General features: G+C 41.9%; 1 protein-coding gene across 2 annotated transcripts in view; it reads left to right on the forward strand.

Annotated features, from left to right (window-relative positions):
• The window catches only part of ARHGAP15 (Rho GTPase activating protein 15), a 724,185-nt gene that overhangs the window by 429,897 nt on the left and 273,495 nt on the right, over positions 1–20,793 (forward strand). Inside the window, exon 10 of one of the 2 annotated variants that reach the window (XM_088474917.1) lies at positions 16,540–16,638. The exons of the other annotated variant lie outside the window; for it this stretch is intronic. Within the exon in view, the coding sequence (XP_088331043.1) occupies positions 16,540–16,638 (99 nt within the window). The remainder of the gene's footprint in view (positions 1–16,539; positions 16,639–20,793) is intronic. 2 annotated transcript variants of the gene reach the window in all.

A 20,793-nucleotide genomic window follows, 5' to 3' on the forward strand; every position in this document is an offset into this window, starting at 1 on the left:
CTTTGTTGATGCACGTGCGGCTACTGCGCACACAATTCACAAACACAGAAAATATATATTTTTTTGGTTTGGAGTGTACTTTGGGGGTTACAGCACCCTTTAACGGTCAAGCCAGCCGGCCCTTTACTTATGACACAGGCGCACGCTTGGCACTACTTTGTTGATGCACATGCGGCTACTGCGCACACAATTCACAAACACAGAAAATAATTTTTTTTTTGGTTTGGACTGGAGTGTACTTTGGGGATTACAGCACCCTTTAACGGTCAAGCCAGCTGGCCCTTTACTTATGACACAGGCGCACGCTTGGCACTACTTTGTTGATGCACGTGCGGCTACTGCGCACACAATTCACAAACACAGAAAATAATTTTATTTTTGGTTTGGACTGGAGTGTACTTTGGGAGTTACAGCACCCTTTAATGGTCAAGCCAGCCGGCCCTTTACTTATGACACAGGCGCACGCTTGGAACTACTTTGTTGATGCACGTGCGGCTATTGCGCACACAATACACAAACACAGAAAATAATTTTTGTTTTTGGTTTGGACTGGAGTGTACTTTGGGGGTTACAGCACCCTTTAAAGGTCAAGCCAGCCGGCCCTTTACTTATGACACAGGCGCACGCTTGGCACTACTTTGTTGATGCACGTGTGGCTACTGCGCACACAATTCACAAACACAGAAAAAAAATTTTTTTTGGTTTGGACTGGAGTGTACTTTGGGAGTTACAGCACCCTTTAACGGTCAAGCCAGCCGGCCCTTTACTTATGACACAGGCGCACGCTTGGCACTACTTTGTTGATGCACGTGCGGCTACTGCGCACACAATTCACAAACACAGAAAATAATTTTTCTTTTGGTTTGGACTGGAGTGTACTTTGGGGGTTACAGCACCCTTTAACGGTCAAGCCAGCCGGCCCTTTACTTATGACACAGGCGCACGCTTGGCACTACTTTGTTGATGCACGTGCGGCTACTGCGCACACAATTCACAAACACAGAAAATAATTTTTTTTTTGGTTTGGACTGGAGTGTACTTTGGTGGTTACAGCACCCTTTAACGGTCATGCCAGCCGGCCCTTTACTTATGACACAGGCGCACGCTTGGCACTACTTTGTTGATGCACGTGCGGCTACTGCGCACACAATTCACAAACACAGAAAGTAATTTTTTTTTTGGTTTGGACTGGAGTGTACTTTGGTGGTTCCAGCACCCTTTAACGGTCAAGCCAGCCGGCCCTTTACTTATGACACAGGCGCACGCTTGGCACTGCTTTGTTGATGCACGTGCGGCTACTGCACACACAATTCACAAACACACAAAAAATATTATTTTTTTAGCAATTGGGGGGGCACCCCTGATGGACAGAGCACCCACTGGACATCACTACAGCACCCCTTTAGGACTGGGACACTGCACAGGACTTTGGAGTGGACACAGCCCCTATGGAGAACTGACTGCACAACACAGTCTGGCCAGCCCCTATGGACTTTGAAGTAGTGGACACAGCCCCTATTAACAACAGCAGCACAGCACAACACAGCCAGCCCCTATGGACTTTGAAGTAGTGGACAACAGCAGCACAGCACAGCACAACACTACTCTGCACTACACTACACTACACTACACAGCCCAGCCAGCCCTAACTCCCACCCTCCCTCTTCACTGTCCACAGCCGAGTGAGAAAATGGCGCCGACGCGGGTACCTTATATAGGATCCAAAACCCGCGAGACCCGGAAGGCGGGATGATGACGTTTTGCCTCGATTTCAGATCCGAGTCAGGCGGGAAAAGTCGAGCCTGACTCGGATCTGACTTGGATCGGGGGGGCTCGGGGGGGTTCGGATTTCAGAAATCCGAACCCGCTCACCCCTAATATGTATTCAACTTAGTTTCAGTTAAATCAATAATAATGGCATGCCATTTACAGTACTGGAATCAGTATGTAATGCCGGCAGTCGGGATGCCTCCTGTCAAAATACCGACAGCGGCATCCCTATGGTTAGTATCCTGACAGGGTTCGGGTAAGTATCCTAACCCTCCCCCCTTCTCCCCCTAACCCTCCCTTCATGTAGCCTAACCCTAACCCTCCCCATCCCGCACCCTAACCCTCCCAGCTAGTGCTTAAACGTAAGTCTCCCCCCTTTGAGCCTAAACCTAACTCCCCCCCTGGTACCTAACCCTATCCCCCCCTCAGTGGTGCCTAACCATAACCTATCCCCCTAGGGGTACCTAACCCTAACCTACCCCCCAAAACCTAATGCTAACCCCGCTATGCTACCTAAACCTAACCTTCCCAAGATAGGCATCAGTATTTCAACACCTATCTTAAGTCCCGTGTCAGACTTTCAGCGTTGGGATTCAGACCGGTAGCATGCTGTCTGCCCATCTGATAACTACGTCCCACAGTATCTTGTTGCTATTGTCTAGGACTCATGTACAGTATGTTAAACAGAAAGCTCTTCATGGGTATGTTTGTGAAATTTAATCTCTTGGTTTTTCTCAGTCATGAAGCTTTGTATTGTATCAGGGAGTTGCAATAAATTATCCACCCACCCAAATTACCGACCAGCTCTGCTGCTTTACCAATACACGACCAACAATGAGATCAGTGCTATCCTAAAATAATACCTTACAATAAGGCTCACTAGTTATATTGTCACAGTGTATATATGGTATGTTTCTTTTGTCCTTAAAAAAGCTTAGTAATTAGCAGCTGTTACTAATTTTTTAGGAATTGTTTCGGGCATTAATGATTTGCCACGTTATATTTCTGGCCTTGAAAATCTCAGAGATTTTTTACATTACCCGAATGCCAGTACCATATCCCTTGTTTCAGGTGTTGGGGGCAGTTCTCATTTTTTTATGTGATTGTATGTGCTGTGTCAGGTTTGGATTATTTTTTGAACCCGGAGTGGATGCAGGAGGGAAAACTGGAATGGGTTTGCAGTATTGAAATGCAGCTGGTTTATTAGGAGTATTATGAACATGAAACGGTGATAAATATATAATGTCAGAAAATAAACAAGTCCAAGTGATGTGTGGCTGAATAACAAGTGACTGGCAGGAAAACAAAGTCCAATTAATGAAGCTGGAAACAGGTGTCAGGCAGAGAAAACAAAGTTCATTGGAGGTGTGACTGAGGAACAGAGGACTGAAATACTGGAAAGGGCTCTGAGTCCGGAGAGTTGGAGGGATCACAAACCGTGGGGTGATTAACGGGTATAGCAGGGTAGATGCGAGTATCTAGGAACAGCCTGAGGTGGAGACAGAGCAGGAAACGGAGCACTGCTGGGACTGCAATAATCACACTAGCTAAGGAGCACAGAGAACTCTCACACAGCTTGCGCTGTGTACACATTGCACTGGCAACTAGAGGGTGTGCTGAACACCCTTAAGTACTATGGGGAAGTGCAGGATAGGCTGCTGAGAGTCACATGCAGAAGCTCCAACCTGATTGGCTCAACCAAAACCAAGATGGCGGCACCCAGCAGTCCCCAGAGCGGCAGCGCTGCCAGTCTCACCTGTCACCAGATGGCCTGTACCCTTGGGGACAACCACGCATGCCTCGTGCCAACCTACACACACCAGCACTCCCATCGGTAGGACAGTGCCAAAGCACCCGCACAGGCAGAAACCGCGAACTGCCAGGTACAACAACTCTGGTCGTGACATACTGCATACGTTTGAGTTGATAGCTATCCTTAGTTAATTCACAGTCTAAAAAGGTGAATAGATGTACGTTATTCTAACATAATTGTATTGCTGTTAGAGTCACTTGTCAGATGACATTTCAAATGCACAGATTAGGGTATCTGTCTACTAGAAGGACATAAGGGAACTGATGATGGTTCAACGGGGGGCAAACTTTATTAAGTGTAAAGATAAGTCCAATTTTATGTAGAGATTAGACAAATTGGACTTATTTACTTTGAAAATGTGTCTAAATAATATTTATTTATATATAGATGGATAGATAGATAGATGGATAGATAGATAGAAATGTGTCCACACTCACGTCTTAGGGTATGTTCTTGCTGGGGTGACCAACCCATAAATGGCCCATCTGGGTCATGTCCATGAAATAGAAAAAATTAGGGGTGCACTCACCAGTCTTCTTAAATAGATTTATTTTATTCAAATGGATAAAACAACAGCAATTTACAGGATCAACATTTCGGCCCTATGCCTGGACCTTTGTCAAGATGCCAGAACAAGTGACACATATCCCTCTTAACTACACACCAGGTCAATTAGTGACTAAGTAGCCCCTCCCATATGGGCTTAGTATTCACTCCAAATGAACAATCAGCAGTAATGTATAGCATCTAGACTAACTAATAAACATACAGATTCTTCCACCAAGTAGTCTGTACAAAGCACCCCATGATGTGTCAGTGGCGCATACCTGATCGTTCTAACAGCGCTCCAGATGTATCAGCATATAGCGCTGAGGGAGCTCTAATGGCCGCTGCTAGCGTGCGCTATATAATCATTCACTTCCTTTAGCTGGAGCACACGCCAGCCAGTCTCCAAGGAGACAATCTCAATTTCCTGATAGACAGCATTACACGCTATCACGTGTTGGTTGCTAAGCAACTAATAACAAAGGTTATCTTATACGCGCCAGCACCACGAATGGTGCATACATATGAGAGGATACCTTAAAGGGTAACTTAATCAAAGGAATATATACAATCATAAACAGTTGATAATAGCTAGTAATCGGGGGTGTAGAGAGGGAACAAAACAGACTGAATACGTAGTGTCACACATAAGAGCTGCAATGTAAAAGCATACCATATCCGTGAACATAGTGAAAATTTACCAAAAATACATAATTCTAATAGTACACACAAACGCATCACAGGCAAATACCACTGATGCATATTTGTATAAGACAGTATAAAATATATATACTATATACTATGGACTAAAGACTTCACAGTGTTGCCAAACTGACCAAAGACTGAAAAAAATATAAAATAAAAAATAATGAAAAAATAATAAAAATAAAAAATGTCTGATGGTGCACCCCCAATCCTCATCAACCTAAGAATATTCCTAGTTGGATCGCCTCATTGAGGCCACAAGGGTAGATAGTGTCCAACTTGTGCATCCAAAGAGCCTCCTTACGTAGCAGTAACTTGGCGCGGTCACCCCCTCTTTTAGGGGGGCAACCAATCAATAATCATGCACTTCAGCGAAGATAAGGCATGATGCAACTCATGGAAATGTCGGGCAACTGGCTTATCGGATGATCCAGTGGACAAAGGCAGATCTAATCGAGGATCTGTGATTAGCCATCCTATCGTGGAATGGGCAAATGGTCTTGCCCAAATAATAGAGCAAATACGGGCACACCAAGATATAAATCACATGGTCTGATGTACATGTAACCCGATGTCAAATAGGAATCTTCCGTCCTGTGTGGGGATGATGAAAGAATTGTCCAACCATCATGCTTCTACACGTGGTACAATGCACACACCGATAGCACCCAGATTTTAGTGGATTTAACCAGGTTGAAACTTCCAGAGACCTAGTTATATTTGGCCTCATTAGTATATCCTTGAGGTTACGACCCCTTTTAAAGCTCATCAATGGTTTTTCTGGCAATCGCCCTTTAAAAACTGGATCACTCGTGACCACATGCCAGTGTTTATGTATTGTGTTGCAAATTAGTGGCCCAGCTGTATCAAAAGTTGTTGTAATGACAAATCTTCCTTGCCTTAGACAGACATCTCTCAGTCGTACTGGAATTGTAGCCTCTTGTTAGAAATCTTTCTTGCATCTCACCAAGTTGAATTTCTGCTGTCATAGGGTCAGAATTATTAGGAAGAACACGTAAGAATTGAGAAATGGGTAAATTACGCTTTAAAGAGTCAGGATGATGACTCTTATAGTCCAAGAAAGTATAGCGGTCAGTTGGCTTCCTATAAAGTATATAACCATAGCCTGTATCAGTGGTGTATAGGGTCACATCTAGAAAATCTATCTCTTTACAGTCATAAGACATAGTTAATTTAATTGGAGTATCAAGTTGATTCAAATATTTCAACATATTCAAGAGAGCCTCCTCTGAATCACTCCAAATAAGGAGAATATCATCTATAAACCTCCGGTAGAAACCAATACTACCTCCAAACAGCGGGAACACGCAATTTCTCTCAAAGATGTCCATATATAGATTGGCGTAAGCCGGTGCGATATTACTACCCATTGTGGTTCCGGCTGTCTGGAGGTAGTACTGGTCACCAAATCTAAAATAATTACAAGGTAATGTCAACTCAAGTAATTCCATCAGGAATTCAATGGGCGGTGGCCCAACATGTGATTCAAGAAGAGCTCTCCTCACTGCCGCCATCCCTTCCTCATGCGGGATTCAGTGTACAAGGATGATACATCTAGGGTTACTAGAATACCATTATCAATTACAGACAAGGCCCTGGTCTTATCAAGTAAATCACTAGTATCTTTAAGATAACTTCCAATCTTAACAACACAGTTTTGAAGATAGTGATCTAAATATTGGGCAACGTAAGAAAAGAGAGAATTCCGAGCAGAGATTATAGGTCGCCCTGGTGGCCTATCAAGGGTTTTGTGTATCTTAGGCAATAGATACAATATAGGACATAAAGGAAATTGTGTTTTCATGAAACCATGGACATCCTGATTGATCCAGCCATTATTCATGGCTCCATCTAATATGCCATCAAGTTTATTCTTAAATCTTTGAACGGGATCTCCATTGAGTGGCCGATAAGTCTGCTCATCTGAAAGTTGTCTCTTGGCTTTCATAATATAGTCTGTGGTATCCAATACCACCACTGCTCCCCCTTGCTTAGCAACCAACACATGATAGCGTGTAATGCCGTCTGTCAGGAAATTGAGATTGTCTCCTAGGAGACTGGCTGGCGTGTGCTCCAGCTAAAGGAAGTGAATGATTATGAAGCGCACGCTAGCAGCGGTCATTGGAGCTCCCTCAGCACTATATGCTGATACATCTGGAGCGCTGTTTGAACGATCAGGTATGCGCCACTGACACATCATGGGGTGCTTTGTACAGACTACTTGGTGGAAGAATCTGTATGTTTATTAGTTAATCTAGATACTATACATTACTGCTGATTGTTCATTGGGAGTGAATACTAAGCCCATATGGGAGGGGCTACTTAGTCACTAATTGACCGGGTGCGCATTTAAGAGGGATATGTGTCACTTGTTCTGACATCTTGACAAAGGTCCAGGCATAGGCCCAAAATGTTGATCCTGTAAACTGATTTGAATAAAATAAATCTATTTAAGAAGACTGGTGAGTGCACCCCTATTTATATATATATATATATATATATATATATATATATATGTACAAGGTAAATACAAAGTTTTTATCCAATGAGCACTCCACACTCATGACTCTACCTGTGCCATGGGAAAATTCACTTTGGATGGAAGATGCTGTAGTTGCCCTATCAGCATAGGGAAGGGTCCTTCTGACTGCAAAGGCAGTCAGAAGATAGACTTCTTTACCATGGAAGGCAATGATGGATAATTTGTTTCCTGGATTTGAAAGTGGACAAGAATGATATATCCAGCTATAGTATTTGTATGCATTGTTGAGGTGCTTGATACAGAAAACTAATCCTATTGCCACTCAAGGGGGTATATTTACTAAAGATCGAATTTGGATTCTCTTCGATTTGCCATTTGATTTTGGTTCGATTTCCATTCGATTTTGATATTGGAGATTTACTAAAGCCAAAATCGAATGTCAAATCGAACAGAGGACCTGATTCAGACTCGCTCGCTAGGATACGTTCGCTCGTAGCTAGACGATTTTCCCATTCTGTGCATGCGTATGCATCGCAGTACGCGTGCGTAAACCAGTACAAGAGATCGGGAAGCATACGCTCGCTGCGCATAGACAGCCCAGCAGAGTGAGTGACAGGAGAAGCCATTTGTGGGTGGTGGCTATTAACAACGGGGGAGTGGAGGTGCAAACGCAGGCGTGCCCGAGCGTCTTAACCCCATTTGAGGTGTGCATAATTAACAGTCAGCATACTAGTACCCGTCACCTGGTTGTATTTCACACTGAAGTGATCGCAGTGCTTGCGGTACGGTATAGTCAACCTCAAGCGCTGCATTTGCTTCCGATGATACCCGATGTACCGATGCTTGCATACACTTCCTGGAGATGAGGTGTGCAAGTGGGCTCCTTAAGACAGGCTTGTGGGCGTCTGCATACACAAAGCGATCACACGCCAAGACATAGTGGGCATGCTTATGCCTTGCCGTGCGATCGCCTGCCTTGCTGGATGTGTGCCGGATTTGCATACACTGGGTGCGTGCGTACGCATCTAGCGAGCGGGTCTGAATCAAGCCCAGAAAACGGAATTTCACTAAAAATCGAATATAGGTAAAACATCAATGTTTTCCCATTGTCAAATATATGATACTTTAATTTACTAACATTCGATTTGCAAATCGAATGTAAATCGAACTCAAAGTCGAACTTCAAATTCCCAAAATAATGGAATAATGAGAGACAATTGATTTGAGCTTCTAAACACCATTCTTTTGGCTGGAAATTGATTGTGATGCCTTTAAAAGTTACCAAAAGCATATGGGGCAGTCTGGCTGTAGGAATAAAGGCTGCTCAAGGCTATGTTATGCTGTGCACCTACCTGCGGTATCAGGGGCGTAACTAGCTCTTTGGGGCCCCCATAGCAAAAGTGCATACAGGCTCCTCTGTATCTCCTTCGTGTTTTGGATCTGGATTGGTTTTGCCAAAACCGCCCTTGCGTATTTTGGTTTTAGTTTTGGTTGTGTATTTTTTTTTCACAAATTGATTAAAACTGCTAAAATCACATAATTTGTTTGTTTTTTTAGTTCCTACAGTATTATTAACCTCGATAACATTAATTTCCACTAATTTCCAGTCAATTTTGATCACCTCACAGCTCACAATATTGTTTTCATCTGGTTTAGGCCCAAAATTTGCACCAAGCTAGCTGGCTGACTAAGCTAAGTGGCAGCAGTGGGCGGCACAAACACATGGCAGTTCAACTTCCAACATGGCACATAAGGAAACATATGTTTTCATTAATCAAGAGGCCTGAGGGAGTTGGAGTATGTATGTAGTTGAAGGCAGTGACATGAAGGGTTGATTGGTAGTAAATTTAATTTACTTTTTTGATTCCAAAGCAAATTTATCAGGGAGGAGGGGAGAGCATGGGTGAACAATATGTCCCATGTTTTGCCCACAAAATCAACTTGGTGGTTCAGAATATTTTTCAAATTAAAGGGGCATGCAGGAGATGCTCTCTGTGGCCATAAACATTTCTGAACATTTTGTCAGCAACCGCATGTCAAAGATTGCAGCAGTGGCAGTTCAACTTCCAACATGACACATCAGGAAAAAAATGTTTTTATTATTCAAGTGGCCTGCGGGAGTTGGAGTATGTATGTAGTTGAAGGCAAGGAAAGGAAGATTTAATTAGTAGTAAATTTCATTTCATTTTTTGATTCCAAAGCAAATTTATGAGGTAGAAGGGGAGGGGAAGCATTTACAAAAAATATTTAAATAATTCACATCAGTCTTTGCCCCAGAAGAATCCTTGAGAATCATTGGCCTGCTGCTGCAGCTGGGAGTGGATTTTTATCCCAGAAGGTGACCAGGAAGGCTAAAAAAACAAATGACTGTTAAACAATACTTTGCAAGGGGGAGCAAGCATGACAGCAGTCACCCGGTTGCATAGCGGATCACTGATGCCATAACATGTATGCTGGTATTAGATGTGTATCCAATATCTGCCAATAATGCAATGGGTTTTAGACAGTTAGTTGAGGTCCTGTGTCCCCGCTAAAAAATCCCATCTAGATTCCACTTCACTAGAAAAACAATTCCCAACCTGTACAGGGTTTAAAAAAAACTTAATTAGTGGCCTCCCAAATGCCATTTTACCCACTGTCCACTTACCCACAGATATGTGGTCAAGCTGAACAGAGCAAATACAAGATTTAAGATGCAAGGTTAAAGTCATATGTTGTGTCTTTCTTCCCAATGGACACAGATCAGAAGAGATTCAAAGAGCTGTTGGTAAGCAAATTGTCAGCTCAAGTGGCACATGATGCAGTGATGGCTTCTCCTTCAGTTTCTCCAGCAAGTGCATCTGCTGAGAGAAGAATAAACTTTCCCAAATGACCCAGTGGTGATGCAGATGAGTCAACACAGCCAAGTTTTGACATCTGTTTGGGTCTAAAGGAATTGTCTACAATTAATGAGACCTCTACCCTGACTCCATCTGATATGGTCACCATTCAAAGAATGGTTGATGACTATTTTAAATTTTTTAATGCTAGCATCCAAATAGGCATGTCAGATGGTTAATTTCACTAGTGGCAGGAAAAAAAGGCAATTTGGAGGTCCTTGCACAAACTGGCTTTGCTTTACTTGAGCTTCCCAACCTCCAGTGTGTACTCAGAAAGAGTTTTCAGCACAGCCAGGACCTTGTCAGCAATCAGCGTAGGAGGCTACTACCTCAAAGTGTGGAAAAGATGGTCCTGTAATGGTGTATTCCAGTGGGAGCAAATTAATATTGTGTGATGATGTATACACTGATGAGGGTTAGGAATTGGATAATGATGGTGACAACATCTTGCCTCTGTAAAGCCAGTTTGTGCATGTAAAGATCATTGCCAGCAATGTCAGCTGCCAAATGGTAGCTTGTTTTGTTGGGGCCCAATCAAACCAATCACTTCATTATTGATAGTGTTGGTGAAGGGTTGGTGGTGAAGATGGCAGGTGCTTGGATCTAGCAGAGAGAAGAGAGATAGCTGATGCTGGATGGCTTGTTGGTACTTTTTTAGCCAACATTTCTGAATTTTGAAAAAACTTTTTGAACGGATGCGCTGCAGATGACATAATAGGAAGGAGATTCCATGCATAATAAGTGGATTTTTTTGTCTAGTGTCCAGGCATGACAATGGGCTTTTCGTTATCATGGGTAACAGCTGTTTCTTCCACTGGTGCCTGATTTACACAAACAACATCCTCATCAACAACATCCTTATTAGCATCAGGTACACAAATATCCTGCTAATCCTGGTGCACTTCCACAGAAGCATCTTCAATTTCTGTCAGCATGTTCACTTGTGCTTACATCATCATTGTCATGACCAGGGTTTTGCGGTGTGGAAGTTGTGGTCCTTACCAGTAGGGGCACTGTGGTTTGGTATCCATGTGGTTTGGTATCCATTGAGGGAGCTGGCACGTGGAGACTGGCATTGTGTGTGTGTGCAGGGGTCTGCCAGCGTTGGGCCATCCTGGCAAGGGTAAGTCTAGCAGTGTCTCAGCATCACAGGTACATGGGAGCAGCCATCTTGCCTCAGGTCATAGTGGGCCTATCCTGATGCGTCAAGTGATCTCTCCAGCCACTCATGCTCTGCTGCTGGGTACTTAAGGGGGTTTGGAGCTTCCTGTGGTGGCCAGTGCAACTGTGTGTTTCAGCATCAGCTATTAGAGAGTTCATGTGCTCCTGACCTTAGTCTTGTGCTCCGGTGCTTGCCCTAACTCCTTGTTGGTCCCTGGCTCCCTGCAAACCTGCACCATGCTCCTTCTACCTACCCACTCGTCCCTGAATCTGAAGTTCCCAAACCTACCCATTTCTTCCTGAACCTGTTGTTCCCAATTACCTACTCCAGCCTGCACCTGAGTTTTTAGCAACTACTACAGCATTTCCGGATTACCCTGCGCAGTCAACTCTTCTGCTAATATTACAGCATTTCTAGATTACCCTATTTAGCCATCATCTCAGAATTACCTGATTTCCCTTTCAGCTATTATCACAATATTCCCCGATTCCCTACCCTGCTTTTACCACTGACTTTCTTGACTTTTCCTTCAGATCCATAGTTACCTCAGTAATCAAGACTTTATTTTAGTTCTGTCACTGATCTGGACATTAATTCATTGCATCACTATTGTTCCTTCAGTCACAGATATTAATCAGTATTATTCTTGTGCTTGTCTACTAGTATTTACTTTAAACAACCCCCCTTTCAGTTTAAACGAGTTTCGGTGTCTGCTCCTGTTTCCACCCTGGGTCCACAACAAAAACAGATCCTAACAATCATAAGAGGCAGAACCACAAGTCATAAGTAAAGGCCAAGGCCTTAGCCTTTCCTTGCCACTTTGTGTGGTGAAAGGCATTTTGCCAATTTTATGTCTTTCTGCAGCTTACTTTCCCTTTGATGTTTTTTTCTTTACCACTGTAAAAGATTGGATCTTGAGTTTAGATGCCCTGACTTAAGCCCTGTATGCCCTTGGGCATCGACTTTAGTAGATGATGCAGATGGACTACTGTTGTCATGACTGGTGGCACTGGCAGCAGCTCCAGCACTAGTATGTGGTTCCTGCTCTCCTTTCAACTGATTGTTCTCCATATCAACAAACACAAATGAAGTGGGGTACAGCACACTTTTAAATATTACACTGCGGTATCAATGATGTACAGTGTCACAAGATTTTTTAAGAGTAACAAAAGAATAACACTGCGCTACACCTTACAATTGCACAAGATATTTTATGAATAAGAAAAGAATAACACACTGCTCTACCACTTACAGTGTCACAAGATTTTTTATGAAATAAGAAAAGAATAACACACTGCGCTACCACTTACAGTGTCACAAGATTTTTTATGAATAAGAAAAGAATAACACACTGTGCTGTCACTTACAGTGATGTCATTATGTTTTATATATAACGCATGTTATTTAGCACTTTGTTGTGGTCTTGAAGTCGGCGTGTAGACTAATCATTTATTCACAATTGAGGAAAGAAGTGAAATGTTGAATATTACACTGCGCTACCACTTACAGTGTCACAAGATTTTTTATGAATAAGAATAACATACTGTGCTATGACTTATAGTGTCACAATACATGGATGGTAGACTGCAGTCTGGCCGGTAGTGTCGCTGAACAATAACAGCGCAGCTAAGTTGCTTAAACAAAAGAAAAAAATATATATTTTTTAATTTTTGAGGAATGATAATTTTATTTCCCTTTTATTTTTTTTACACTGGGAAAGAGCACCCCTGAACGAGGCAACAGCCCCTTGATGAACACGTGGACGATAAACTGCAGTCTGGCCGGCAGTGTTACAAAACAATAATAGTGTAACTACCACTACCTAGCACACACACACAAAAATAAAAAAATAAAAAGATTTTAATTTTAACTTTTATTTTTTTTACACTGGGGAAGAGCACCCCTGGATTGACAGAGCACCCCTGGACAACACAGCACCCCTTTATGATTGCAGCCAAAGCCCCTTGATGGATAGGATAAGACAGCAGCACCCCTTTTTGTACTGCAGCCTCTGCCCCTTGATTGACTGGACAACAGTGAGTGACACAGCAGCACTCCCCACTTTATGTACTGCAGCCCCAGCCTGACAACACTGCACCTTGAACAAATAGTGACAATGACAAGTCAATGACAATGATTAATGACTGACAAGTTGACAACTACACTAACTGCACCAAGAGCATGTCTGGTCTGTTCACGGAGTGAAAATGGCACCGATCACCGGGACCTTTATAGAATCCAAAACCCGCGAGAATCCGACAACTGGATGATGCTGTTTTACCTCGTTTTGAGATCCAAGTCATGTGGGAAAACCTGAGCCTGACTAAGATCTACCTCGGAACACGAAGTTCGGGTGGGTCCAGTCCTCTGAGAACCGGACCCACTCATATCTAATACAGTATAGATGCAGTTCCAGTCTTCACAGGACATTCCCTGGGCAAATTTGGGAATACTGAATATCCAGGCAGAAAACTAAATTGTCCCAGTTTTTATAATGGTTTAACAGTTGTGTTGGCTGTTCCATCTATAATTAGGCCTTTGTAGGCCTATGTACAATAGAATTAGCCACATAGCAAAATTAAAATTGTAATAGAAATATTTAACACTAGGTGAACATGGGAAAAAAACAATTTACCCACACAATTTCAGCATTTTGCCGCAAGCCACACAAACTAAAATCTTCCTCATTGACAGTCACCCTGATCTCCTCGTTTGCAATCACTCGAGACATAATCTTGGAAAATATCATATTCATTAACCTGCTTGCATTAAATAGCTGCTTCAAATAATTTGACATATTTATAGAAACTAACCCAATTAACATTACAGTCACCTTTCCATAATTTGTCAAAATATCGCGAATGAAACAAACGTGAATAAACTCATTTGAAATTGGTGAGATCTCACCTGATGTACCGATATATTTTAAGACAAGCAACATGTCGACCAAAGGACTAGAACAAAAATAATTTCATGCTAAAGTGTAATTCATTATTTAAATGTGATTGCACAATTAGCAGGTGGAGACACAGATATACCATACATCCTTCATACTGGGTGATATGTCATTAAAAATAGCAACAAACAGGAATCGCCAACTTCTCACCTACTGCTGCATTATTGAAAAACATTAATCTAAGAAACACTACAAGAAAAAGTCACTGATGTGTCTGGGATTTATATTAGATCTAATTAGCATGCATTTCCACATCTTGACATGCAAGCAAGAGGTGTTTATGAATAATTACTATGTTAAGATAAGAAATTAACCGATTCACTAGTGAAGGGAGCCTGCAACACACAGGTAGAGATCTGGAAAGCACTGGTAAAAGGGAAAAGAGATATTTATATGTCATTTCCCATGTAGATGTGTTTTCTTTGCAGCTGAGGGTAAATTACTGAAGTATGAATAATGAGGAATTTGTCCATTTTGCCAGAAGTCATCATGACGTCTCCACCAAACCAGGAAGACACAACTGGAGCTGCCAGAACCACCGCTAGGCCACCATAAACATTTTGTCAACACGATGGATGTCAACGTGGTCAATAACGACAAGCTGTCAAAAATCATAATAAATTATAGAATATTTATCATCATTTACTGATATAGGGCCACCATACTGCACAGAAAATATAATAACTTACATCACTGCCTACCCACTGAAGTTGCAACAGGTTGACATGATATGTCTCGATTGGTTTCCATTTCTCGTAACTTTATAATTAGCAGGCCCCACACTCTAAACCACGGCCTTCCAGTCCCTGCTAATGAGTGAAGAGTTTACTCTCTTGTGGGTACCAGGACAAGAACTTTGTCATCCGGTCCTAATTACAGCTTACTGACTGACTTAGATATACTTTCTAATTCTAATTTTGTGAACTCCCTTACATATTTTATGTTTATCACCCCCAACCCTTATATATTTCATCACCCCCACCCCTTATATATTTTTGCTCCTCACCTCCACCCTTTATATGGACCATCACCCCCAACCTCTTATATATATTTTATGCCCATCACCACCCTCCTTCACCCTTTGTATATTTTATGCCCATCACAAGTCCAACCTTTTATAAACTTTATGTGCATCACACTTAACTATCACCCCTTATATGTTGTATGCTGCCACAAACTCTTTTAACTTACTTTTATCTGCCTGGCTTTGGCTGGGGGTGGTTCCTCCAGAATGGGAGGTTCCTTCTTCTAGGTAGATGCTCCTCTTTGTGTGCTAAGCTATTTTCTTGCATGGGCAGACTTCAGGAAATGAAGCATGACAGGGGCAGAAAGATGAATGTAGTCGGGGATAGCCGGGCACACCACTAGTGTATCAGTGGTGGCTGAGCATGGCATGCTGGAGTATGAATCTTTTGCATTTTCCCTGCATTTTTCATTTGTTGGAATTTTACCAATACACTCTAATGTACTGTTAGCAAGTGTTCATTTACAGTATAAGGGTGGGAGAGATGCCATTAACTCTTATTTATCCTAATATTATTGTGCTTTTCATGCATTTACTAGTGTTGTCAAAGCACCATAAAGGCAAATAGGTATTACCAAGTGCCACATATGCCTTACCAATTATTTACCGTTCAATAGATTGCAACGTATAAACAACAAAAATCTATACTAAAATAATAAAAATGTTGTGTCTGTCTGTTTGTTCCAATTTGGCGCAAAAACGACTGAAACTATTTTCATGATAACTGCATCATTTTGTAGTGGAGACTCCTAGAAATAACTGAACTCAAGCCGTCAAGTTAAACCGGAACAATAACAAAAACAAAAAGTATTGACATCATTAATGCAAGAGATATGGGTGGCAACATGCTCGTGGCCGGTAAGGGGTGGGAGGAGAGGTGCTTTGGGCCCGCATGCAATAGGAATAGAATAGGGAACATAGCAGTCCGTGCAGAGGACACACAATGACATTGGTGGGTGGAGGCACTGCGGCCACCAGTCTGTATAGCGCTGCTGGTCACGTGGGCCTCTCCCGTGACAGGGCCACTATGCAAAGCAATACAACTAGATCGCCTCAAAAAAATGTTGAAGCGATTTAATTGTGGGCGAAACCGCGGTTAACAGCTAGTATATGATAATGAAATATAATTTGTGAGTAGAACCTTTTATCTCAGACCTGCAAACTGTCTCATTTCTCTACAGATCAAGTGTTCGGCTGTAGCCTGGAGACTCTCTGCAGACGTGAGAACACCACAGTTCCGCACTTTGTGACAATGTGTATTGAAGCTGTGGAGAAAAGAGGTAGGTGACATCACAAGTGTATGCTCTCTGTTTCCTTTATCTCCATAGGCATAGAAAATAACATCTGCAGAGCTTACTAGCTGCATTGGGTCAGCATTACTCTCTCAGGCAACAGCTAGCAGGTTTTAGGACAGCAAAATATTGTAAATCTATTTAATAATACTAAATCTAATAAAAAATATTAATAGTGATGTACTGTAAATGTTTAATATTGTACTTAGAGCACATGGTACTATTTTGTAAAACCTGCAATTCCACATGACTGATTGCTTGATTGTAGAGATGTGCAGGCTGGTTTTCTGAAAACCGAGCCCACCCAAACTCCTTCGATCTGTGTGAATTTGACCTATGGCTCAGATGTTCCTGCCTTGCTTGGACTCCAAATCAAGGCAAACGTCATCATCCCGGTATCAGATTCTCTTAGGTTTTGGATTCTATATAAGTCCCTGCCGCGGTGATTCGGGCTCCATTTCACACTGACTCCAGTCTATGCTAACGTGTCCAGTGGCTGCTGTGCTGTGTCCATCCTCTGCACCTCCAGTGGCTGCTACTGTGCTGTGTCCAGTCGCCTTAGTGTTAAACTGTTAATATTGGATGAGCCAGATTTACAGTACAGGCAGATAGCAAATCATAGTTTATTATTTTTTATAGTGCAGGAATTAACTGTCACACAGTGGTGCTGCATTGTGACTCCACAGGCCATACCCCACTGCGATATAAGCACTTTGACTCCACAGGCCATACCCCACTGCGATATAAGCACTGTGACTCCGCAGGCCATACCCCACTGCGATATAAGCACTGTGACTCCGAAGTTGTCATTTGCGGAAAAAGTACAACCTGTGTGCGTTGTCCCCCAGTGCATTTATTCATCTACATATAAAAACGCTGTGTCTCAATGTGAGCTGAGCTGCGAAGGAAAGTAAAAAAAAAAATGTCTTCTATTGTTGTTTGTACTACGTCTGTGCACTGTCCCCAGTGCGTTTATGTTCACGTACTTTTAAGCGCTGTGACTGCACGCAGTGTCAGCTGAGCTGTGAATTTAAAAAAGTAAAATAAAACATTTTTTTCCTATTGTTTGTACGTCTGTGTGCTTTCCCCCAGGGCATTTTGTTCTCATACATGTAAGCGCTGAGTGTTGCAGTTGGTGGCCATTTTTTTTTATTTGTCTTTTATTAAAATGTTTTTTGTGTTCTAAAATTATTCAGTTCGTGATGCTGAAGTGTTTAAGAACACTAATGGTGAGCTGGTCAAGGGCCACAGCCTTAATACCTGCGCAGAGTGTATTACAGTTGGTAGCCAGTTTTTATTCGTCTTTTATCAAATCAGAATTTTATTGTGTGCATTTTCCCTATTACTCAGATCTCTGGTGCTCATAAATGTACTACAGGGGTATGTTACCCAATTAGGGGGGTTGTATGGCCAGCAGGTCAGCCTCTTCATATTTGTTAGTACAATAGACTGATTTTGAGTTAGCTGCTCTGTAGTGCAACTATTAAGTTTCTTGGCTTTTCTTTCAACCCTTGTGAGGAATCCTTGGCTATTGACAATATAATCTTTTATGGCGTAAGTTTAAAAATGTACTACAGGGGTGTGTTACCCAATTGGAGGGGGGGGGGATAGTATAGGCAGCAGGTCAGTCTCCTCATATGTATTTTTAGCATATGATAGGCAGGCTGATTTGGAGTTAGCTCCTCTGCAGTCCAACTATTAAGTTTCTTTGCTTCTCTTTCTTGTGAGGAATCCTTGGCTATTAACAATGTAATCTTTTATGGCCTTAAACTTAATCCATCAATTATTAAACAATGAATCAATCAATTAATGCACCACTTTCATCCATTTTGCGTGGTTGTTTTTTAATAGCATTTTCCACTTCTCTGCTTTGTTTTTTTTACAGCAGTAATAAAATAATAATGAATCAATCAATTACTCATTCACTTTTCCACTACATACTCCACCTCCATTTCCCTGTACTGCCCTCGGGCCTCTGATCTAGTTATTGATTACGGAAAACATTCTGTAGCATCGTATAGTTTATATTATTGATTGATTGAATTGTGGTGGGGGTTTTACCTGTTTAACAGGAATCAGATTTTTTCATCGATATCCTCTTATAACTCCATATTCACTTTGCAAAATCGCTTGCTTGAGGAGACGCTGTTATGACTGCTTGGTTTCTCAACTAAAATGTATTTCTGCACTCTAGCCTGTTCTTGAGGAGAGAGTCACCAGATCATATGTGATGGCAGAGAAAAGAGGTGGGTGGGGGATTATTGTGTGAGTGAGTTCCACAGCCACTTAATGGAACTGCAGCTTTAATGTACAGCTTTAATGTACAATATACCTCACCGACGCACAGTTCAGTTCATGTTATCAGTGCAGCCTATCAATTCACTATAGAACACTGACATCAATGAAGCATTTTGTGACTAATAGTCATACAAAGTACTGATTATTTGTAACAATGTTGCCATCAAGAGGGTACAGGGGTACATTTGTTAGGGCACAATGTCTGATTGTCTTTTCTTTTTCCTGAATTTTATTTCAGAATTTTTATTCAAACAACGGGGGAGGAGTGTGTTGGGAGCCGCTGTGTGTATACATCAGGGCCCGCCCTATGCCAGTGACTTTAAGAATGACTGAGAGACAAGCAGCAGATCAGATTGGCTGCCAGTCATTACAGTGCAGTGAGCCTGTGAATCTTTCAGTCTTTACATCAGTGTGGAGAGCAGGGATGCTCAGTCTCACAAAATGAGGATCATCTCACCAGACTAAAGCTGGGCACACACTATAAATTCAGCCAATTTGATTTGCTGCTAGGCAGCCTGTCATGTTAAAAAGTCACTGCTGTAGGACAGACCCTGGTGAGTACAGACGGCCACCCCCAACATACTCTCCCTTCCTGCCATGTACAGAAACTGTGCCTGTAGTTCTTTGACCTCCCTCACCCCACCAAATATGGCTGTTTATGGCTACAGTTTTGTAAATATATACCTTTCTCTCTCTCTCGATGTGTGACTCTCTACCCCCTCCCCTTGTGTGCCTCTCTTTGCTATCCCCATGTGTGCATCTGCCTGTCCCCCATTGTGTGCAACTGCCCGCACACCCATGTAAGATTCTGCCCCATATGATATTACCTCTATCTGTGCCTCAGCCCTCCCACCCATGTGTTTTTCTGCTTGGGGGGTCAACATGTACAATTTGTACTGGGCCTCACAAATTCTTATGGTAGCCCTGCCTACTGTAGCAGGCTGATAGACTACAGTCCCACAAAGGCTGCTTCCTTTGTTCAGGTAACATGGGATGAGAAGGGCCCTATTTCAGCTACCACCTCGCAGAAACATTTCTAGGGTAACTTTAAATAAGCAGATACTGAAAAGCTGATGACTAGCTGAAGAGACATTATTAATAACTTGACCATAATTATTTTTTCTATACATGATTACATATTACCGTGAAAGAGAAATTAGGGTTAGAGAACCATTTATTTATTGCAGAGCAAACATTTTTTAAAGAGTACAAGATGTTGTTATGGTAAATGAAGCATAGAAATGAGGATGGCATGAGTATAAAATAGCTTTTTCAGTTTATTCTAATATACTGTATTTTTAGATAATATTTTTTTTTGTTGACTGATCAAAACTGTAGAGGCACAGAATTGATGACATTGTAGTTTCAAATGTATTATATGTAATAGTCTTTTGTGGGTGATCTCCTGCAGAGTGGTGAGTACAGTATGCCAAAGAGCAGGGTTTTTACAGGGGATATTTTAATGGGCTTATTATTATTTGTCTTGGTGGTGGTTCCAAAAAATAAAATATTAATTGTGGCTACAATTTTTTTTTTTTATCAGGGGCAGTAGAACTTAAATAAGGCCTGCAATATATTATTAACAGTCCCAGAGCTCTCCCTAAACGGAGTAGACCGCCTTCAGATTACAGATAACAAACCAATGGGTGATAGATCTTTCCTAGGTGAATATAAACTCATGTGTGATCACATATAATAATAGAGTTTTTAAATGTATAGAAAGATTAAATTAAACAATGTTAAACAGATCGTTAATAATTGCTATTATCCGTTAATATAATATCAATTATATTTATACACAATAAAAATAGCATATCTGCATGCCTAAAAGATTTCATAAGGCAA

The sequence above is a fragment of the Taudactylus pleione genome, unplaced genomic scaffold (genome assembly GCF_031769625.1).
Source record: "Taudactylus pleione unplaced genomic scaffold, aTauple2 ptg000156l, whole genome shotgun sequence".
Classification (NCBI taxonomy): domain Eukaryota; kingdom Metazoa; phylum Chordata; class Amphibia; order Anura; family Myobatrachidae; genus Taudactylus; species Taudactylus pleione.